This window comes from Alligator sinensis, unplaced genomic scaffold, assembly GCF_000455745.1.
Source record: "Alligator sinensis unplaced genomic scaffold, ASM45574v1 scaffold348_1, whole genome shotgun sequence".
Lineage (NCBI taxonomy): Eukaryota > Metazoa > Chordata > Crocodylia > Alligatoridae > Alligator > Alligator sinensis.
The window spans coordinates 224,883-248,811 of NW_005841932.1; the positions used below are offsets into that span (position 1 = coordinate 224,883).

General features: G+C 40.9%; 1 protein-coding gene across 2 annotated transcripts in view; it reads right to left on the reverse strand.

Moving 5' to 3' along the window:
• Positions 1–41: 41 nt before the first annotated feature.
• The window catches only part of PCYT1B (phosphate cytidylyltransferase 1, choline, beta), a 58,456-nt gene continuing 34,568 nt past the window's right edge, over positions 42–23,929 (reverse strand). For both annotated transcript variants that reach the window (XM_014517936.2, XM_025198933.1), the window contains exons 3-8: positions 23,810–23,926; positions 20,895–21,046; positions 19,914–19,992; positions 13,656–13,798; positions 7,983–8,171; positions 42–410 (exon numbers count right to left, since the gene is read on the reverse strand). In XM_014517936.2, the coding sequence (XP_014373422.1) occupies positions 198–410; positions 7,983–8,171; positions 13,656–13,798; positions 19,914–19,992; positions 20,895–21,046; positions 23,810–23,926 (893 nt within the window). In that variant the 3' untranslated portion in view covers positions 42–197. The remainder of the gene's footprint in view (positions 411–7,982; positions 8,172–13,655; positions 13,799–19,913; positions 19,993–20,894; positions 21,047–23,809; positions 23,927–23,929) is intronic.

Genomic DNA, 23,929 nt, shown 5'->3' on the forward strand with positions numbered 1-23,929 from the left:
GGGGGGAAGCTGTTCCTGAGATCCTGTCTCTGGCAGTGCTCCAGTCTCCGGACAATGTCTCCTCATTAGCGCACATTCCCATCTGTCAGAAATATCCCCCTTGTTGTTCTCCCTCCATCCAGTTGCAGGTTACATGACTGTTTTCTTTTTTGTTTTGTGTTTGGGGTTCTTTTGCCCCTTTTAAAATGACTCTTACTTTATTTTTCATCCTCATCGCCCTCGCTCATGCTGCTAATGGAGGCTGAGGCAGCTTTGGGAGAAGAAGGAGGCGAGGCTTTATTGGAGAGCCATGGGAAGGGTGGTGACGGAGAGCGGGATGGTGAGCGGCCTCGTGTTGGGCTGCTGGTTGGGCTCTGCCTCGGTGAGAAGGCCTGGAGCATCCGTCCACTTCGCTCCTGAAACATCTGTTTCTGAAAGGCAATTTGAGAAGAGACCCTGTGACTAACTCACCATGGTTGGATGGTTTGTCCACCTGGAAGCCCAGTTTAGGGGGAGGGCTGTTTTCTGCAGAGCAAGAGGGCAGGGGTGGATCCAGGGGAGGTGTATGGGTGCACTTGCACCCCCTTTTGATTTTTGCTGCACTGAAAATTTAAAACCAACTACCTGGTAGTGGCAGCAGCATTTCTAGTCAGGCAGCGTGGAGAGAATCACTTGACTTCCTGGCTCAGTATAATTTCTCTGATCCCTTCTGAGCGATTCATTCCAATGAATCGAGTCTGTGTCGATGCGCTGGAATGCCAACATGCTGGAGCAGCCTCCGTGTTTGTATATAGGTGCCCCATGCTCTTTAGTTAATGTGCATTCAGACAGGCTAATGCACATTCTCTTAGTAACTCATAATGGAGGTACTAGATTTAATGCGCATTAACTAAAGCATGTTAATGTATTTGTAGACATGCCCACCAAGGACAGGATTTGAGCCTACTGTTGTAATACAGTTAACAGTTCTACTGCTGGATGGGCAGAATAGATCTATTTAGTATTGCCCTCACTGGGTTGCTTCTGCAATACCACCAGGAATCAAAAGTTATTGGAAGCCCATGGTCAGATTTTGCAAGCCTGGTGCAGCACTGGCAGTTATCTGCATGTGAGCACACCTTTGACCTTCACCTTGTCACTGTAGCAAGGAGAGAGGAAAAATACTGCATATAGGCATGAAGTGAAATCCAGCACTCGTTCAAATTAATAGGGATTTCCCTACCGATGTCAGCAGGGCCTAAATTTCAACCAAGGAAAGGACTTTGTAAACCAGAAGATGCCATTCTTTTTTTATACAGCATCTTTATAGACACCAAGTCAGAGAGAGCCCCTGTCCTCCAGACAGAAAAAAAATGAATGCTACTGGACCATTTATGGAGCTAGCAAAACATTTATACTGAAAATAACTTCAGTGAGGATTGATAGAGAAAACTCTTCATGCTTAGGAATATTATTCAAGTTTAGTTGAAATATGGCAGGTCTGGAAAAGCCTGAGCATCACTGCACAAAAATTTGCCTCGTATAGCTAAATAAAACGTTAATTTATGCAAGATACTTACTATATTCCCACTTGCTGGAGATAATTTCATTCATAGCCTACACTCACTCCCCTTCACCCTGCTCTGCTGCCTCTCTTGAGGTTAACTTTTAACTTCTCCACTGTGAGTTAAAAACAAAGTCATCGAATTACAGAGGATCATAGTATCATTGGGAAATAGAGTTGGAAAGGAACCTCTAGCGATCATCTATTCCAACCCCTTCCCTGAGGCAGGATCACCCCTTTCCAAACCATCATATACAAATCCTTTGTCTAACCTGTTAGCAAACCTACGTAGTCAACCCTCACACCACACAAGTCCTAACACCCCAAACTGCCACAGCTAAAGCAGAGGGACCACAATGGCTAATGCCCTGCTGCTGCACAGGTTGTTAAAACATGCTTCAGAGAGCCCAGGAAAAGGGCCACATCCCTGCTGCAGAAGAAGGCAAACTCTCCCACAGTCCATGCTAGTCTGACAATGGAGTGCAATTCCTTCCTGACCCCAAATATGGTCTGACCCTGAGCGGTGGGGCAAGACCCTGTGGCCAGGAACCTCCAAGTCCCAGAAGGAGCACTGGCACACCCCAGTCCAAATCCCAACTCTGGGTTTCAGCAAACACCCAATGCCTCTGAGGAAGGGTTAAAAACAACAGCAACAAAAAAGCCTGATGTAGCAGAAAGAAGGGGACAATTCTTTCCTGGCCCCATAGGGAAACCAAAGCCCAAAAGCGTGGGAAATGCCCAAGGCAGAACATAGGCATAGCTACATCTTGATCATCCCTGAAAATCCTTATCCAGTCTCTTCTCAAACACCTCCAAAGATGGAGAGTCCACAACTTCCCTAAGCAGTCTATTCCACCGCCTCACTTCTAACAGTGAAGACGATTTTCCTAGTATCAACTCTAAACCTACTTTTCTGCAACTTCAAGCCACTGGTCCATGTCTCTCTGTAGCAAGAGAGAAAAGGTGTTTTCCCTCTTTCTTATGGCATCCCTTCAGGCATTTGAAGACTACCATCTTAAATTATACTCTCTGTTGTGAGGGCCTTGTACTTTAAGGCACCCAGTTCCCACCACTTGCTCATGTTCACCTTCTAACCACCTGGCCTCCTCTGACCACAGTCGCACACTGAGGTGTGTCTGGACAAAGACAATAGATCATGCATGAATATGTTTGCCGCTATGTCATCTTTAGCATGTTTCTAAATAGGAATGTAGATCATGTTTAAGACATGTTAACATTGGCCAAGAAGAGTTGATTTTATTCTTTTCTCTAAGAATGACCACAACTAAATGACTTAGATTTAAAAGTATTAAAAGCTTATCTAAACCACTGGTTAGAAACATGCTATTTTAAATGTGTTAGGTAACATGCTTTTTAAATATGTCCTATTTTCCTAGATGCAGAGGGCAAAAGCTAGTGGCTGATGGCAGCCAAGATTCAAACAAACAAACAAACAAACAAACAAACAAACAAAAAGGTCTTTTCATGCAGAAGTGAAGTTGTGCCACTACTCTAGATTTGTTTTCAAGCTGATTGAGTTACAGTAGTTCAGTCTCTATGTAGACACTCTTTTTTTATTTGGCTTAAGAACTAAAATAGACTTGAGTTGAACTAAAATTGAAATATGCAGCCAGTCTGTTGCATCTGTTTAAATGAAACAATTTAGAAACATACCTGAAATGAAAATACTACAGCTTTGTCATGTAAACAAACCCTAAAACTTTGGAACAAATTATTTATATGCAAAATCAGAAGAATTTTTTTTTTTAGCTAACAGTTTTTCAAAGCGAGATGAGGGTCTGCCAGCTGTTGTCCAATGAAATGTTGTAATGTATTCTCAGTCAACCTGTGGAAATGTCATCTGCCTGTTTTAAACCATCAAACCACTTTTAGTTCAAGAAGCCTGTTGTGTATTTGTCTAAGTTTCAAGCGTGGTCCAAACATAGAGCACTTTCTAAATCTCAGCAGGGAGATTGCTCTCTGCAGAAGCTGCTAGCCTACCAATCTGAGGCAGTGTTCAGGCAAGGGAGGGGGTTCATTGTGCCAACAACTGCAGAATGCTGTAAGGATGTAATCAATGCTGGCAAAGATCCTGTTGCCTAGAGGAGCATCACAAACAATGGAAACAGCTCTAGCAAGGAGAGGCCTTCGTGGGGACTGGGGCACCAGCAGGATCTCCACGTAGGGCAGTGCAAGTAACGGAACGTTTCGGTTTAGCTGCCAGGTTGAAAACCTGTTTTGGATCAAATGAAATTTGTATTTGCTCCCGATGAACATGAAAAACAAAACAAACAAAACCTAGGCTATTCAGGGTGGAAGTACTCTCCAGCCCTCCGGTCCACACTGTTCTACTCTGCATAAAAAACTGCCTACTCTGGTGCTGGGACTGGCATCCAGGTGTCCCACTTGCTATGCTATATTGTACATTAGGTGGGTTCCCTTCATTCCTGTAAGTGGCAGGTCACGCCTACAGAAGAATTAAGTATTCACTGAGACAATGAAGCGGCTAAGACATGCACCTGAGAGACTGACTGGTGTGGTTCCACCTCTTGTTCCAGTGAATGTTTAATTATTTGAACAAGAGGGACTGTAGTCACCATATCCTATGATATCCAGGTTTTACTGGTTAAAAGAACTCTGCTGGAAGGTGGGAGATGGGGTCTTCAATAGGAAGAGGTGGGACATGGACCTACGTCATCCTTGGTGAGTGCTTTAACCACTTAGTTATGTAGAAGTGGAAGCGATGAAACCAATACCTTCACCAGCACTATGTTTAGCACTTTGTAAAGCTGGTCTTGACATTTTGGGGGTTCCTTCCTCCCCCACCAGCTGAAACTAATCAGCAAATTTAGATACAATTTTCAAACAATTTTTGAATGACCAAAATGGTATTTTTGGAAAATTTGCTATTTGTCACAACACTTTTGCCCAATTATATTTATACAATGAGTCAGTGCATTAGTGCTGGCTATAGTGGAGCCTTTATTGGGTTTAGGTCTTAGGAAGCTACATGAGGTAGTGCCAGAATTGTATTTACTGTGTGTGGAACTCTCCATGTCTTTAAGAAAGAAAAGTGACAGCATGAAGTTTTGTGTGTGACCACTCATGAGTTTTAGAGTCCATACTAAATATATAGCACATGCTAAATATGGGTTTCCAGTTTGGGATTTTGATTAGATTGATCATTAGCAGTTGAATGACAGCTTGGGCACTGGCCATCAAACCCTTCATTGGTCAGGGAAACTCTGCAAAGGCTGAGAAATTCTACTGATGAGGAAGGGCTGAGAAGTTACCAGAGGCTGTTTTTTGAAAAAAATCCCAACAATGTGGATATAAATTTGAATATATTTTTTAAACGACACCTTTTGGAATATCTTCAATCTAAGTCAGAATAGCAGAAGATGTTACACCCACCAGTCCCATGCTGATGTTATCTTTTTCACTGCTACTGAGCCAGAGTACCTTTCACTATATGGTTAGTGCTTTACTTTGGTATGCAAGTAGGAGACTGTATGACACCTGTCAGCCTGGCTGGGAGTTTTTCTACCCCATTCATCACTGTGGTATTGGAGCACCCCTGTGACTCTCTAAAGGAAATGAAATGTGTATAAAGCTCTCTTGGTGAGCAAAATTATAAGTAAATAAAATATCTGCATCCTTTGCAAGTTTGAAAACTGACATTTTTGACCTTTTCTAGAAATTGATATTTTGGTGGGTTGTTCAGCCTTTACCTTCTAGAAAATTGATGCCAGCACAAAGTGTATTATTTCACAAACAGTTATTATAATAATAGCGTATTAATGGGATGCAAATTACTGATCTAGGAATCTAACATGCCTATAACTATTTCTGTACTTTTAACGTCAACATTAAAAGCAACATCTAACTAACTGTGTTATGGCAAATTAACATTAATAACAGTTTTGACACTAATAGCAAGTTATCATTAGGGGAAAAGAAAGCCTCTCCAGTTGCCAGGTTTAAGTTGATTTAAAAAAAAAACAACCAAAAAAACAACCAACCTCCACTCACTGTCACTAGAGCTTTCCCTAGAACAATTCCAGCTGTGATTTCACTCTTTAGTGGACACTTTTATGGGATGTTGCTCTGCAGTTGTCTTTATTGTATATCTGGCATCCAAGAGCAGATCCAGGGAGGGTGCAGTTGTACCCCTCCTTTGATTCCTGCTCCATCCCTAATTTAAAACCAGCTGTCTGAGAGGGGCAGTGACACTTCTATTGAGACAGTGCTGAGGGACTTCGTGGCTCATTGTAACCTAGCTAATTCCTGCTACTGTCTCTTCACTCCACGGGTGTTAATGATCCTCTATCCTTTTTAGTGGTCTTCTCCCCTTTTTAGTGTTCTACTAATCACGCTACCCTTTCCTCAGCAACTTTGCTGTCTGTTAGCCATTCCTGGTAATATCTCTTTCCTAATTCACAACCCTGCAGCATGTGACGTGGGCAAAGTGTTACTTGTGTGCACACAGCTATACTGACAAGACTGCACTTCAATTGGCATAGTTTAGTCTCCCCACCCTGAAATGAAATAAGCTTTACCTTTAAAAGAGAAGTTTTGCTTGTATAGTTGTATCTACGTTTGGAAATTCTTTCAGCACTGCCGTGTTGGTCAAAAATGGCACCTCTCTGCACTACTACCAATACAGCTGTGCCTTCTGCACAAGCAAGCCATAGTCCCTTGTTCTGAATGATTTACAATCTCATTTTAGACCCAGCATAATACATTAGAATACTAAACAATGTGGGCAACTGAGGGAACTGGTTAAGCTGCAATTGAGCAAAGATGCTTAGATTCACATATATGTGTTTTGATACTACTCTTTTTATATTTTTCATTTATAAAGCAGATGTAATGCAATCTAACTTCTCACAAAGTTGGGAAACTTAACTGATGTTTGCAAAACCTGCTGATATTCTGCTTTAGGTCAGTATTAACCTTACAGTATTAACTTTGCACCTGAAGCAGAAGCACAACAAAAACAGTCAGCATACGAATTTAATATTCTTTTTGTTTTGATAGAATAACAGCAATTTACATTTACTTCTTACAGTTGTAACTTGTTGAATGCAGTGGTTGTTCCCCTCATCCTTTAACCTATACATGATTAAAACTTTGTACAAGTTTCAGCTACAAGGTTCATTTTGAAATGAATGGGAACTGTATGAATGAATCCATACCCACTGCCTTTGCAATGCACTTTTGATCAATCCCACATACTCTGGGGTACATTTTGGTGGGCAATAGCTTGCTTACACTATTACCTTCAGTTAATTTGCACATTGTCTATTCATGTCACTAGGAGGTCCTCTGCTGGGTTTATTTTTAATATGACCCTGCAAAACCCTTAAACAAGTGCATAACCTTAAGCATGAAACTTAAAACTTTACAAATGTTTTAGGGTTTTGCTAGATGGCCCAGATTCCATATATACCATAGATTTGGTTGGGATGGAATTAATATGTTAATACCACTTCCAAACCACTGTTTGCTTTTACATGAACATTAAGGTTTTGCAATTAATTATACCATCATAAAGAAGCAGACATGAGAATTATCTCAAAAGATGGAGTAGACTGCATCCCTTGGGTTAATTAGAAAATAGAGCTGGGTGACAAAGACTCGTGGGTGGCTTCTTCTCCTAACTGTCACTAATTCATTCATGATGTGGTTTGGGGTGTCTCAGTGCCTTTTTGTAAATTACAGGTTTTTTTTAAGCCTTTGAAGAGCAACTTGAGCTCTTTGAATAAAAAGTGTTATGTAAAGCTGAGTGAATCATTCACAAGAGATGAATTAACAAAACTTTGAAGTGAAGTCCTGCCTGAAATTGCCTTACTGGTTGACAAGTACCTGAAATTCATTATTGAAGGTCTCAAATAATTCCTCAACGTAAGTTTTATATAATTTTTTTCTTAACTATAACAGTGGTCACTATACCACATAGAACAGACAATGAGAGAGAAGGAGAATTATTTGATTTATAAAAATCTGAATTTCGGATTATTTAAACTTTGCCCCTCTGCAACAATTTTTTATGGTATCATCACACTCTGCTATATGTGTTTAATTTCTTCTTAATGATAACGAAAGGAGAACTATTCCTACAGCGAACTACAGGGAATAGTTCTCCTTGTACTACTGCATAATATGTATGTTAACGTGCAGAATGTAACATACCTGGGCAGTGCATAAATGTTACCAGAGCCTTACGAAAGATAAAAGTACAGCAGCAGTTCAAAAGAGACTTTCAAACTGGGAGATCTTTGCAGTGTGGTTTTGACACATGTTGTTGCTGGCTGAGATGAGTGGAATTGGCTTTGGTTTGCTCTACTGACTTTCAAAATGAAGGCTGCAGCCTACTGTAACCTACTGTAAGTTTGTGCAATAACAAAGAAAGTAAATAAAAAGCAGACATTATGCCTGGAATGATGTAGATACATACCCATGCTCCATCAGGTCCAAACAGCTCTAAAAAGTTGCCAATGAACTCTCTGGATTTCTCTTCCCATTTCTGGATGAGGTCGTGGCTCTTCTCTTCCACTTTGTTAACAAATTCTTTCGATTTTTCCTCAACATTCTTAACTTTTTCCTTCATTTTGTCTACCTGGTTCTGAAAGCGGTATTTCTTCTCCTGGGTGAAAAGTACATATGGATGGATAAGAGATAATCAAGTGAATGTGGAGGGAAAAAGAAGAGAGTATTATTGATAAAATGCACAGGATCTATATGAATATTATCCTTTAATATTTTAACACACACATCTATTATTGTTCAGTGCTTATCACATGCTACCACTTTCCACCAAAAAAATTATTAAACAGGTGGGTGTGTAGATACACATATGCATGTGTGCACACACACACAGATACAAACTTCCCACAGGAAAGTATGGGACGCTTGCATGTTGTTTACTACAAGACTGAGTTATTTCCCCACTTGCATAGGTACTGCATTTATAGTATGTTTAAAAACACCTTAAGCTCTCTCTCTTTCTCTCTCACTCATATAATGTGAAACATAACATAATTATATAGATTACCTAGGCCACTGTTTAAAGCTGCTGTAAATTTAGTGCTTATGCAAGTCAAGAAATAACTCAGTCTTGTGGTAGTCAACATGAAAACTTCCCACAGCTTCCTGCAAGTGTCATCCCACTATTGCCTTGCAGCCCTTGGTGCTATCTCAGTCTGAAGTTTCTCTTGCGAAAAGAGAAACGTCTTCAAATATAGGCATTTGGGATAATAGGTGTTCCCCTAGTTATAACATAAATAAGTGCCGAGCCACTGCCCAGGTGTCTTAGCAGTGAAGAACTGGAGAGGAAGAGGGAGCTGATTAGTACGTAATGCTACACAGCACAGCAGAAGAGATAGATACGGGTTGACATGCCTATTTCACAAGAAACTATTGTCCAGAAGGACCACTCCAACATCTTTTGCACCTCATAGCCACAAAACATCCAAATAACATAGGAGAAAGTCAATTTATTGCAATCATCTGGAAAAAAGGATCATGTTCCATGCTACAGAAGGCAGCAGTCCCAGTGGTCCTTGCCAATTTGACCTGTGGGAAGATTCCTTCCTAATTCAGATCTGGCTGTTGATTTGGCACTATGTGAGCAAGACCTTCAAAGCTAGGAACCTTTGAGCAGGGGTAACTGGTGCCTCCTGAGTGTGTGTGTGTAGTGGGGGGTGGAGGGGAGGGGGCAGGCACAATTTGTGGACGGGCCTGGGGACGGGCCAAAAGCCCCATATCCACTCCTATACTTCTGTACTGTGGCTTAGTGCCCCCCCCTCCCCAACATGCTGCCGGCCTGCGTGGCAGAAAAACTGCCCTGTCCTGAGCAGCGCTAAATTGGGGCCAATCTCAGGGGGGACACGTGCCCCCCCATGTCCCCTCTACTAGTCTCCTGTGCCTGTGCAGTTTCTCTCTTCCATTAGGAAAACCAGCACTGCCAAGCCAATGGCCGGTGCTTCAAAGGAAAATGACAAACAGAAGCAGTGAAGCATAGGATTACAAGACACCTCCTACATATGCAAACAACCCTAAGGGAGGTTGGTCCTGCTACCTCCTGAACTTCTCAACATTGAGGTTTTAGAAGAAAATTTCTGAGCTCTTTGGCAGCTCAACTTATCACATAAAATGTTAAAGGCTCTGCAGGACTGAAGTTGTTTTTCTGAAGATATGAACCCTGAGGGAGCAGATTTTTCAGTCAGTTCATCACCAACTGTGAATTTTGTTTAACTGGAGCTGAATAAATGGCAGTGCTATTAATTTCTCTCGCAGAAAACTGTTCTTTAGCTCTCCTAGGGCTGTTCAATATGGCAAAGTACATATATGGTAAAAAAAATGGCAATGTAAATTTATGACTCAACAGAATCTGCTGCTTGTGTATGTTCAGACTAGTTTCTTATTTTTATCTTTGCAGTTATGAAAGTGTGAAATGGTGCCTACGCTAGCTCCTGGCTCAACGATACAACTGATTAGATATCAAGCAATGATGCATAAGCCAGAAAATACAGGGTTTGGCTCTTAAATTTTAGTTTGTATTTTTAGGGCTGGCATGAAGACAATCAATATTTTTTTAAAGCCTGTAAATTGATCGAGTATGATATAAGGGTTCATTCCAAATGTGATCATACAAATGCATATGATGTATACATTCATAACACTGAATGCTGTAGAACCACAAATGGTTGATGTTCTCAGTGTGCATCTTAGATGGTTGTTTCTATATGTAAGAAGTATTCAAGTCAGATACTGTGGGAAATGCACAAAACAGACATTTAAATACATAGTGGTATGTGCACCTGAGCTTTTAAGAACTGGCACTGAAATGTAATAAAAATGATTTTTTGTTGCCATTATAGAAGTACTTTTCAAAGTATAAGTGCACTTTAAAATTTACAAGCTAAAAATATGCCCAAACTGCTGCTCAGTAGGGGGTCTTTTAATGCCAACCACAATGTAGAATTAGTATTTTCATTTTATTTTTAATTCAGTCAGGTACTTCTGTAAATTCTCCTGCATGCCTAACTTCCTTTGAAAGGCATTGGGCCTAATTTAAACCAATTATTCCCCATTTTCAGAAGCTGTTTAAAAGGACATCCTGAAAAAACTACATTTGCATGGAATAAGTTTGCCAGTTATTGGAACAAGGAGCTGAGAGCTTAAAATGAGATCCTTATCTTACTATCTGTTTCCCTATTTGTTTCCTTTGTGTGTTTGGGAACTATCTGTGTTCTGGCACTTTTCTCTGTTCTTTATGTAGATCTACAATGCAGCAAAAGGAACAAGAAAGGAAAAGAAATGAACAGGAAAAGCATAACTGGCAGCAGACTTGAGGCAGGGGTAACACCTAGTATTATCTTTGATTAGTTTTAAAAAAATGTTAGATATCAAATTGAGAGTAATATTACAGTAAAGGTAATCAAATAAATATAACCACCCTTATCAAATAAACAGGGGAAATATGTTTTATGATGCATCGCCTTTCCTTCAAAGAAAAAAAGAAGTCCTCATTAAGTACCCATATTCAGATAATAATTCCCAGTTATTTGGGTAAGTGGGAAGTTATGTTCTGGAATGATATTCCAAGAATTTAGTGGGGGATGAAGAACATGAATCTATTCAAGATGGGATTTGACCAGTTCAGGGAAAGAATAGTGTGATAGTGTAGAGCCGTGGTGCTCAACCCATCCAGCCTGATGAGTGACATGGGGTCACCAAATCTTGCCCCTTCCTGACCCCAGATCTGGCAATCCATTTAACCATGAGCAGAAGAGAAAGACATCTTAGCCAGATGCCTGAAAAGATTTAAAATACTGATGGGAATACCAGTGTATCCTTGTCAAAACTCCCACCCTGTAATTATGGCCTATCACCAGTGCTTTAGAGAAAAAAGCAAAAGACAGACATGCATACATGCACACCACACACAGAAACCAATAAAATCTTCGTAAGGGGAAAAAAAATTCCTTCCTGGCCCCAATAGACAACCGGCAAAGGCCCTGAAGCCTGGTATTTTCAAGCACCTTCCATAGACAGAGTTACTGCCCATCCTTACCATGGGGATTACAAATAAGTACTTGAACCCATGTATCACATGCACCAATTACTGATCCAAGGACCCTATGTACCAGTGGTGCTCAGCCTATGGCCCACAGGCTGGATCATGCCCATGGAGCTGGGTCATCCAACATGTGCTATTTCCCACAGGTCCAGAAATTTAGTGGTTTGCTGTTTACCTTTTGTGATTTGACTTTCAGGCACCTGACTAAGCTGTCTTTCTCTTCTGCTCATAATAATTAAACTGATTGCCACATCTGGGGTCAGGAAGGATTTTTTTTCCCCCTAGCTTCACAAGGACTGTGGTTTGTTTGTTTTGTTGGGGATTTTTTTTACCTTTCTCTGCAGTGAAAGGCATGGTCCTCTTCCTAAGATCTTCTGAGCACAGATTAACTGCAAAATACTTGGAGTGTCAGAGCACTGGCAGTGTGCTAGTCTCCTCTGCTTTTACTTGTGGCATGTTTTGTGGGGTGTTATTTTGTTTTCAATGGATGCCTATACATGTGCAGGGCAGGTGTATCCAAAGGTGCTGTAACTTTCGTGCTTTACTTAAAGTGCTTTAGGTACAGTGCCTTAAAACTTAGTAGATGTTCCATGGCTTGGTGTGAGTTTCATGCCTTGCTGTAGTTCTGTAGAGTAGGAGGCGCTGGACACTGGTAGGAGATCTAATTACCACTTTAAAAAGCTCCAGTTAAATACATGTGCAAAAAAGAGAAACCAGGTAGTCTGAGGCTCAGTACTGCAGTTCGACTTACATTTAAAATGCATACAACAAGGTTTAATTAAGGCAACTACCACCCTTTTAACAACATTCTCAAGTTGCTGATGTGTATTATGTGATGGCTTTAGAACACTTTAAATGGCAAAAACTGTCACGTGTAAAGGCACCCATAATGTGCTTTGAGTTTTGTGGCATATGCAAGGTTGGATTAGATCAGGGTTGTTCAACTCATTAGGCTTCGTGGACTAGATGAGTGATGCTGGGCCAATCTGTGGGTGGATAAGAAGCACAGGCTGGCCTGTGGGCCAGATCGGGCCTGCAGACTGGCCCCATATCCTGGATCCAATGTATGGGTGTTGCATGCAGCAGGCACCCTGGACCAGCCCTGCGTGCCGCATTCAGGATGCCCCAGCCCTGGTCCCAGGTCCCGCATGCACAGTGCACGCCAGAGTGGCCCTACATGCTGAAGAGCCCTTTCCAGACCTGTGTTCCTAAGCTTTTCTTTAGTACAGAACAGGACAGAGGAGCATTTCAGTAATGTGACTTTCACGGGGTTCTGATTTAAGATTTGACAGAGAAAATGGAGGACAGTAAAAAGAAGATGTGTCCTTCACATCTTTACTATTCCTTGGTTGGCATGGACAATTCTGTTTTTAGAAATAGTTTAATTTGAAAGCAACTTTTTCTAATGTAAGCCTTAGCCACTCTAAGGTTTTATATTGGTACCTTGGCTTACATTTTGTGTTGCATAAAAGTGACTTGGTGATGCTCTCTGATTTCTGCAACTTCTTGCTACAGAGCTCTTGATTCATGGGATTGCCTTAAGCCTTTAGCTTCCATCTTTTTTTTTAATTGCTTTGTAGAGGAATGAATTTGATAGCAGAGCTTGTGCTTTCTGCATATTTATTTCTGCTCTCTAGTATCTGTCCCTGTTATAGCAGCAATAATGAAACACAAACTCTTGGCTACTGCTTGAAAGACTGCCTGGAAACTTGTTTTTAATCTGCTAGGCTCATTAGCAGCAGCTTAATAAGAAGTATGCTGTAGTTCACAAATACAGTAGGCAATTGGGGGTGCTGGCTTCCTCTAAACAGCTATACTTTCAACAAGCACTGACAAATGGTATGTGACAATGATAACTGCCAAGACTATTAAGCAAAAAAACCAAACTCACAAGTCTACCAGTATCTCCTAATACATTATCCTTCAGCTTGTTTTAACTAGGTCTTGCTCTATTTTATCTCCCATTTCAAATTAGGCTGTCTCTTTTTCATCCCCATTCCAACTTGGTATTCTAAGGTCCATCAGAAGAGAGTGCAGCATACTTACATTTATAAAACTAACATTCAGCTCTTTGGCAGTGTATCCTCTTTGGAGGTTGCGTCGGGCATAGACGTCATAATCTCGTACAATTCTAGTAATAATGTCTGAGGTTGAGATACCTTCAGTTCTTTGTGTTGGTACAAACATTCCTGATTAAAGTGGGACAAAAACGCCAGAAAAAAATAACACTGTTAGATGTCACAGCAGCTACGAAAATGTGAATACTTAAGCACAGATATTTAAGTCCTGTGGGGGAGTGTCAATTTGGAGCTGAGAGACTGGGCTTTTTTGCAGTGAATAGACCGCGGTCATTGATTTTGACAGAGTCAGGATTTCACCTGTCCTTGTTTCGTTCCTGGCTCTTCCTGGCTCTGTCATGGGGGTTGTTTGTTTGTTTGTTTTTTTGTTTGGGGTGTTGATTTTGTTGGTTTTTTTCATGATCTGTATGTAGAAAATTCATTTTGGGCATGTGTGTATGACACAAGGTAGTGCTGTAGAGAGATACCTGAGTTAGCATGATGTAACTGCAGAAAAGGGGAGCCATACAGATGAGAGAAACTGTCTTGAGCCAGCACTTGCAAAGCTGGTGTAGGCATTACTGCATAGTCCTTCCCTGTGCTGTGTAGATCAGGTCCATGACCTATCTTGTAGCCTATACCAACTCTTTTTTTTATTTTTGTGCCCACGCAACTCTTTAGCTTATATAGCTCTTCTCCCTCCCCTGTGTTTGTTCCTAACCCCTATCCTAATGTATTTATAGAGAGCAATCATACTCCCTCTCAACCACATTTTTGCTAAGCTAAACAAGCCAAGCAGCTCGCATTGTCTATAAGATTTTTAGATTTCAGATAAATTTTTAGATTTATTGAAGGACAACTGGTATATATGGCTGTTCTCATGCCTTAAAGCAGGGGTGGGCAATTATTTCAGGCGGAGGGCCGCTTACTGAGTTTTGGCAAGCCACTGAGGGCCGCATGACAGGCAGCTAGGGGCAGAAAAATATTAATTTTCCAAATTTTTTAGGGGCCCCATGGGCCAGATAGAATGGGCTGGCGGGCCGCATCTGGCCCATGGGCTGCATTTTGCCCACCCCTGCCTTAAAGTATCTGAAGCATCAGAGATTCTGCATTACATTATATGGGAAATGTGCAGCAGGTGCTGTTTCCTTGTGCTGTCTCACAAGGTCACATGAAGTTGTCAACATATCTTTATTACTGGCCTATTTCCTCAAAAACATTTCTGACTTTTATTATTTGACACTAAGTCGAGCTCATTTGTACTGCCTACCACAAAAAAAGCAGAGACAGCCATACCAATGAGTGCTAGTACGCTTTGGTTGAATAACCTATAAACTGGCTCTTACCATTGAGGCACAGGATAGGTGTCACAACAAATATGTAACTGCAACATGAAATTGCCAGTGATATGAAGTTGTGAGGCTGGGAATAATAAAGAACAAATTATTTTGAAATAATGGTACTAAAAATGGTTGTACAAAATTTATCTACACAGCATCCCTGCCTTACTGCATAGCTTGTTAACCCAGTTTCACAGGATGAGGACATTTCAGGGAGCGCGTCAAGATATTTAGCAGCCACTTGTGTTTTTAGGATGAATGTGCCTTTTTTCCAAATTCTAATTAATACTCTGCTAAAAATAGACCATTTTAATCATGATTACAGAAGTTTCCCCTATCATGCTTTACGGGATTGTAGCAGTTGCTTAGGAACCTATTTTAGGAAGCATTTAAACACATCTCTAAGAAGGAGGATTTAACCACAGATAAGAGCTAAGAAAACTCTTTTAGAAAATAAACCTAATACTGATTTAGCTTCATTTTCATTAACCTCTCTGTGTTTTTAATTTAGTTTGTTTTGCATACTGGAGGCTGATTGATAACACCAATTTTTATTAGCAGAACTATTTACAGATGTGCTAGGATTCCAGCCATATATAGCCTGACTGACGTCCTGGTGCCTCAGTCAAACTCTCTCCTCACTGTAACCTGTCCTGTTTCCTCTGTGCTCTGTGCAGATTGCTACATCTTCCTTTCAATTCTTTTTGTTGTGATGATGCCAGCATTTGAAGATTCACCAGCAACAGAGGTTATTATTGTTCAGCTTGCTATAGGGACATGTCTTTAATGCCAGCCCTCTAGCCTTTTAGGTATCAGAACTCTTTAAATGATTCTGCTCTTTCATCCAATCTGTCACATCTTGGTTTTGGTGTTGCCATTTGTGGAGCATTTGTTTGCATACTTGTTCTGTCTTCAGTCCATTGGATGGTATACTGTTGGTCATCTGATTGCTCAGATAGCTCATATAGCTAAAGGTTGATATTCTTTCTATACCTTCCTGGTTTCTAGCCAGGGCCTTGTTTGTTTGCAAGTAGCATTTGCCTGTAACTATTCCATGGTTGTCTTTGGTTTGGTCTACACTACTGTCCTGAGTCTGTAGCTGTCTCATATGAAATGTGGCACACTGTGGCTTGGACTGTTGCCTTTGGTTATTGTCTTGTGTGGAAGTTAGCTGGTAAGAGTCAGATTCGCTCTCTGCCTCAAAGCTTTGGCTCTGTTGTAGCAGGCTGCCTGCTCAAGTTGATATTCTTGTACACTGTCCAGCTGCTGGGCTGGAGTGAACAGTCCTCCATGGACAGCAGAGTTCTCTGGTCTCCATGACCCTGCCCTGAGCTACTGTCTAGTCTAATGGCTCTCAACTGAGGTGCCACAAGACCCTTGTGAGCTGTTCCATGGTGCAGGTGCTCCCAGAGCATCAGCTAGGTGAAACTTTCCCATGTGCCTCAGACACAGCCCGCTTGGGAAGGGCTGTGGCAAGAGTGCATGCCCATGCCTGGCTTAGGGTTATCTGATAACCCTAAAACCAGCAGAAGCACCTGGTCTTGCCACAGCCCTTCCCAGACCAACTTTTCCCAAGACTTTTCTTGAACATCCTGGAAACAGAGGAATCTGGGGCAGATGGAACTGTCTTGTGCACCTCATTTTTGGAGGTGGGCTGGGAGGGAGGGAAGAGTGCAGACTGGGAAGGACTGTGGCAGAAGTGGGCGCTCCTGCCTGCTTTAGGCTTATCTGGCTGCACACAGGGTGAATGGGGCAGTTGCACTTGGCTGTGGTTGTGGTGATGCTAGCTCCCTAGTTGAAAGCCATTGAGGAAAGCTGCGGCAACACAACAATGGTTCTCAACTGAGGTGCTGCTGAATTCAAAAAATGTATGGAGGGGCGCCCTGAATTTAAAAGGTTGAGAACCACTGGTCTAGTTCTTGGAAAACTACCTTGTAATAGTTTAACATTGCCAATTAGCATTCCCTTCCCATCTGTTTTGTCTTTTATCTGTCTTCATTGCTGGCTCTGCTTTCCTGTTATCTTGTGCTCATCCGGGGAAGATATCTTGTGTTCAGATTCCCATTTGGTCCTGAGTAGTCTGAATTCTGCAACAGTACATAGTGGCCTGTTTTCTGAGAACTGTGTGTCAAGGTTTACCAAGTCTTGAAAAAGACTTCCTTCACTTTCTGGATCAGATTTCTCGTCTAGGAGTTCTCCAAACAGTATACCTCCCAGAAACAGGAGTGACCGCAATGTGCCTGTTGTCAAAAGCGAACAGGTCTGCTCCATCCTTTTACCAAAGGTGAACTGATGGTATTGTTTTATTCCAAATAGCACAGCCTGCAGCTGAGCACGTTCTCCATCAGTGTCTGCTGGACTTGCATCAGTGCTCTTTCTAAGCCTCTTTCTGAGGTACCATAGTGGTGCACTAGGTGCTCATCAGTTTTATATGAAGTTTATTTCACCACATTACTAATGTGAACAGGTTGCCTTATGGCAATATGAACATTGTCTTTTCTTGCAGGCTTGCCAGTTCCTCCTTTAGGAGTTCCACCAAGTCTCATGGAACTTGTGTAGCAAAGAATACCAGATGCCGAGATGACAAAAGCAGGTAGGGATCATCAGCTTCTTCAGCTTGCTGCTAAGGGATGCCTCTCTTTAAATAAAACTTGTGTTCTCTCAGACTACCAGGCTGTTCTCCCTTCTCTCTTGCACTCAGGATAATCTGTTGTTTTGCCATGATCAAATTGATGGTTAGTTCTGCCTTTCTGAACAGCCCTACGACACTCATGTAAATCAATTACTAAAAATTCCAGGCAGTAACACCTCTCTTTTCAGGGTTTATTTTTATCATCCAATAACAATTTGGCCTCAGACTGGTTTTATTATACATCTTCATCAATTAATTTTTTTATATGTCTTGTTTCTCTGATATTGCTATTGCTGGGAACGTGTTGCATCTAATAGCAAAACTGCAAGTATGGCAGTAGAATGGCTAGCAGCCTTTTTCTGGAAGGGTACATATATTGAGAGTCTTTGGAAAGATTCTGCAAACAATCTGCTCTTCATTGGAAATCCCTTTGACAGTCACTACTTTCCTGGGGCAGCTGCAGCATTTGGACATAAAGTCCTCTTCTGCACTTCCTGCACATTGTCTACAACAAGGGTATCAGGGACTGAATCTGACCTGCAGAGCTGCTCCATCTGCCCAGCTAGGCTATTGGCAGGCCAAGTGACTTGGGAGTGTGGCCAGCAAGATCGAGGGCTACTGTGGAACCCTGGACCCCACAAGACATGGGCACCAGTGGCAACTGGGTGAGGGAGGGCTATGCCAATAACACAGCTGTGTGACCTGCCACCAACACTGCTTGTGCTGCCTCCATCCTGGCAAGTAGCTGCTGGCCCAGCTGCAGTTGATGCTTCCTTGGCTGCTGCTGCCACCACAGTTTGTGGTCCCTTTGCCACCATTGCTGCCTCCACTGTAGCCGCCACTTTCCTTGCAAATCCAGCCGATGAGCAAGCCCTATGGTCCGAATCCAGACTGAGGTATGGGATGAATTTAACTTCTCTGTTTTATAGGTTGGGTATTTTCATTCTCACAGTATACTTGCTGGACCATGGATATTTGCATTCTTGGTGCTCTATCTCTGTCCTTTTTCCTGAGTTAGTTCCACATGATCCTACATACTTGTTCTATATTTGTGGGTATTGATCCTCTCTCTGGATAGTTTATTTGCTCTTGCTATTTGGAAGCATTTTTCTCAGGTGAGATCATCCAGTAAACTGGAATTACAAATCCCATGTGATGCTCTTGTCTTGAATTAAGCAATATTTTATGCTTCCAAAGTTGCACATGGATATTCTCCATATTCTCAGCTCTGTATAGATTCCTCCTTCTGGTTTAAGGTTTTATATATATAGTAAACCGAATCTCTCTACAGTCACACTCTGTCTGAAATCATAGTACTCAAACACTTATTAATTGGTAGTACTTAGGGCTGATCACTCATATCTGATATCTGCCCCCATGCCTAACTAAGGCAAAGCTTTCCCTTCATTTTCTCATCATTATTTTTCCTGGTCAGCTCTCTGTACAAACTCATTTCTTCTTATCTGGGGGAAAGAAGGGGAAAGGGAGTTTGAAAATCAGGCATTCTTAGGGGTTGAGTCCCTTAATGCTGCCTGTTTGCTCTGTTTTTAGATGCTGTTTGTTTGACTGTTAATCACTCTCTCTTCCTTGCTGAATTTTTCATTAAACTGACTGCTGGAGGATAACATTAGAGGACCCATAGTTTTAAAAATAAGTTGGCTGTCTATAAAGAGAATGATTTAAACAGGTGCTACATCTTCAGCCAGTGTTCTAGCCTTGTGCATGCAGGCTGATTTCCTAGCATCCCCTTCTAACTCTTCTCTCCTGACATCTTTTCTCTTATATCCAAGTTCCAGGTGGGTTTCTGCATCACTCCTTTTAACTATTTTTGCTGTTCCTTTTGTACTAGCATTTGTCGATTTGCTGGAGATCACAAGACAACTGTTCCTTAGCTCAGGATCAGAAGGTGACTGAATACTGGATCTGTTACTATTAGTACATGGAGAAGTGATTCCTTTTTCAGCATTCCAGTGCTGCTACTGAAGCACTAAAAAGTACTGTAATAACCCAGGCAGAAAATGTTTTGTGATCAGCTGAATGGCTTCCTCACTGTTACAATGGGAATCAATTTTTTTAACAGCCAAGGTCATTACTTGTGGTTTCAGGGAGACACCTTTCTGTTGAAGTCAGCAACACTTACCTACTCATAGGTCATGAAGGAATGTGCATTTATTTTTTTCTTCCTGCAGTTGCAGTTACAAGGCAGTTGCATACTTAGATGGTTCTGAAAATAAAGGCTGAAACAGCAGAATTTAAAAAGTAACATGGCCCTCACCTGCCTCCTTTATGTGCTTGTACACATCATCCGAACCAGCGGAGGAGTATGGAATGTCATCATGGGCTACAAAATCAATCTGCAAGTGACGGAGGGGAAGAGACAGTCAGGTGTAGCTAACAATTAAGACAGCACAGGACCTTTGGGCTTCTAAGCACTCTAGCTTTCTGTGTGTGATGTTGTTCTTTACATGCAGAGAAGCTGCCTCACCTAAGGAAGATTTTTTTTACCACTAGTGGCAAAAAACTGACTTCTAAAACAAAGGAAGAAGGTTTCTAGTTCCAGCTTCCTGGTGTTTCATGTGAATGTGTGCCTATCTAGCACTTAACCGTTAAAGGTTTATAACCACTGCCCTTGAGCTAATGTAAATTCCAGTCAGCTGTAGTTGCATGAGTATTTATATATACCACGGATTAGCCAGTAAAATGTAAAAACAGTCACATACACTTGAACGGTCAAAATTTTTATGCATTAGATGGCAGTGACTCATGTATATATATCTGCTCAATTATAGACCTATTGACAATGGGAGATTACCCCTTGATCTTATAGGAACAGGACTAAGACACTAGTTATTACATAGTAGACTAGTCCATTCTCCCATTCTGCACCTGCAATTTGTGGTTGCAAATGGTTTTTTAGTGACTTCATGCTACTTGATTTTCCTCCTATGTAAATCAGCCAGATTACACCAAAGGTTTTCTAGGAGTGCAAGTCTATATTGGCAGATAAGATGTTTTGGGTAAATGTGATATCTTTTATTAGATAACTAAATAGTTATCCCCACCCCCCCACTTTTTACCTATTTTTCAGGTTTAAAAATATATAAGCAGAAATTTTTCTGATATAGTAATGGGCAGATGATGCCTTATGTTTTCTGAGCCTGAAGTTGAATGAATTAATTTATTTCAGTTAATTGAACATCATGTCGTTTTCTTTCTAGCAGTTTTAGCAAGCGAAAGGAAGGAGGAAGAAAAGTACCTTGTGTTTTTCCAAGAACTCTGGTGTGAGCGTCCATGGAGCATCTCTGATGACTTCATCTACATAGCGACAGTGCCTGAGGGCCTCATACCGTTCTGTTTCATTCATTACAGTGAAGCCTTTAAATTTGTGGGTTAGATCATCGCTGCAAACTGACAATGGTAAACAGTCAACAAAATACTGCTACACAGATTTTGCAAAATGATTACATCTGACAGTTACTAGTTATTTTTTTTTCAATTCTCCTGGTTAAACTTGTTTATTGGGTTATACTTTTGAAGTATTCAAAACCAAATACAAATAAAAATGTGCATATTCTTGTCCTTGGAATAGAAGCAAGTACTGCACCATAATGAGAGAAATGCTCCATAACATTCTAGAATGAGTAATGCTTTTAAAGTGAACAGAAAAATGTAGTGCCTGCAATCATAAAATGTTCATAAATTTCATTAACTTGGCAGTCAGATTTTGAATTTGCCAGCACAACTCTAAATCCCTGTTGGAAAGCTGCTTTAAAACCAGTGCATACTAAACAGGAAACAAAGGCAGTCATTGCATCTTGGGCTACAAGTATAGTAAGTTTAACTGCAAGTGGTTTTGGCCTTGATGAAAACTCAAGCTGAAAATCTCTGAAGAAAAACCCATGTATAGGATTATCTGCGACAGCTTACTCTGAAGGAATGAACATTTGGTTTAGGATTTTTGGAAATCCTATATTTCAATCCTGATTGTGCCACTGTTGTGTGGCCTTTAAAATTATGGGAAAGAATCAGAGGCATAACTAGGAAGCTTTATACTGTAGGTGGCAGTGGTATCTGCCATTCTGGCACCCCCTCTCAGTCAGCTTCCATGTGCCTCATTCATGGCATCCCTTTTGTCCCCCTCCTCCCCAGCAAGGAAGCTACTGGGAAATAATGCCTATATCATAGAGGTGTTATGGAGATTAATAACATTTGTATAGCTTTTTGAAGGTATAAAGTGTAAACAAATGCTGAATACTATTTTTGGAGCAGTAAAGAGTGTTGGTAATTCAGGAGGTGGACACTTACTGAATTAGAGAATTAGCTGATCTGATGCTCCTGTGTGGTCCTATTGGGCACTATTCTACTGGCGGTATCATTGTTTGAATAAGGTGTGAAACAGAGGGTGTTTGCCACTATGGCCATAAAAGTTTTAAAGCACCTTTTACCAATATAGAAGGCCTTAGTTACTCTGAGAGTCATGGCCAAATTCTAATTATCAACATAATTGTATTTCTAAATGGACAGGTGATGCTTCCCTTCCTCTATAATTGCTTTGGGATATGTTGGCAACAGATGTTCCACAGATCAATACATTTTCAATGGCGAGTAGAAAGATCCCTCTGGGATTGTATTTATACTTATTTACTGTCTGTAAATCACATGAGAGTCTGGTTCTCCTGGAAGAAACATGCCATGTAAATGTCACTGATTATTAGCAGACAGCACTTTTTAATTGTCAACAAATATATTTCCTTTTAATAGTGCTTTATTTAAGGTACAAATTCTTTAGCTACTAAGGCACTCTTTTTGGTTACCCCTTTCTTCCTGATCATGCATTCATTAGGTATCCATAAGTAATATTTTGTGACTGACTTGTTTGTAGTTAAGAATTAAAAACTAATTGTCACCAAAACAAGAAATAAGTTGAGAGCGGGAGGAGGGAATGGATACAGGGAAGCACAAAACACCCAGCTCTGTTACAACACAGCATTTTTAAAGGAGTCTAGAATTTCCTGCTTTACACACCTGTCAAGACAGCACATTACTGGGGAGAATCTCTTATCCCAAGGAAATCAACAGGAGGTTTGCCATAAACTTCAGTGGGGCGTGAATGTTGCCCATAACTGTCCCCTTAGTTTTAGAGAGAAGTCTCAAAGGAGCAGTTCCCATTTTTGAAATCCCTTCCCTGGCAGTCCCACTTATCTTTTCTTTCTGCTCAACTGGAAAAATACTGCGGACCAATGTGTGAAGTGTTTCCTTCATTTACAGAACAGATCTCCATTCCTTTATACAAAAGTACTATCAGAAAGCTCCAGCTGAATTGTAATCATTTAAGTATAACACTAAAGTGAGCGTAAGGACAAGATTCCAGTTTTCCTGGGGGTTTTTTGTTTTGTTTTGGGTTTTTTTTGCAGAGCTGGTATTATAATAAAACTATGTTTCTGATTATGCATTTGAATGCATGTTCACTTCTGTCATATTCACAGCCCTTTCATAACCACATTCATGAATGTTCGTGTAGGAGACTTCTGCTGTCAAATATTTGTGAAAAGTAAATTTCAAAGCCACAGGCACTGTTATTCAAGAGCACCAAATATATTCACCAAAAATTCCTTGCACAATTGCCAATAGAGACAGAAGCATTACCACATGCCTTCTTTGACATATAACACTTTTTGAATATCTCTTATCTTATTTACACATGGGAAAAAAACCCTACAAAGTTCACTAAATAAATTTAAATGAAATCTGAAAGAAATCACAATCTGCTCCCAGATATTTTGTGAACTGCAAAAAATGCTAACATCATTAATTCTATTATGAATGTGGACTTCTCTCAGCCCTACCTCTTTTACAACACTTACACAATAAATAAAGAAGGTAAATACTTATTCAGATACATTCTGCCTTTAGAGCCATTCTGGCCTTTCCCTTTAAATAGAATGTGAATAACACACATGCTGCTAAGGAAAGAATGTGACTTTTAACTTTAATTGATGCAATTTTAAGATACGCTCAAGAAAAACAGTATATGGAACACCACGGAGAGAGAAAGTAGTGCTTGGAGTCACAGTGTAAAAACAGTTGGGGGTGAAGGCATAGAAACAGCTCTGTCTCTGCTCTAGAAAACAGAGGCAAAAACTCTGTTTGGTAAATAGCTCTGAATCTTACCTCCTACTAATAAGTAGCTATTTGGGAATAGAGTTTTGGCTTGCATAAGAGCTCGAGCGTGGCCGGAGTGGAAGAGGTCAAATATTCCATCTGCATACACTCTGACAGGTCTGTCAACTG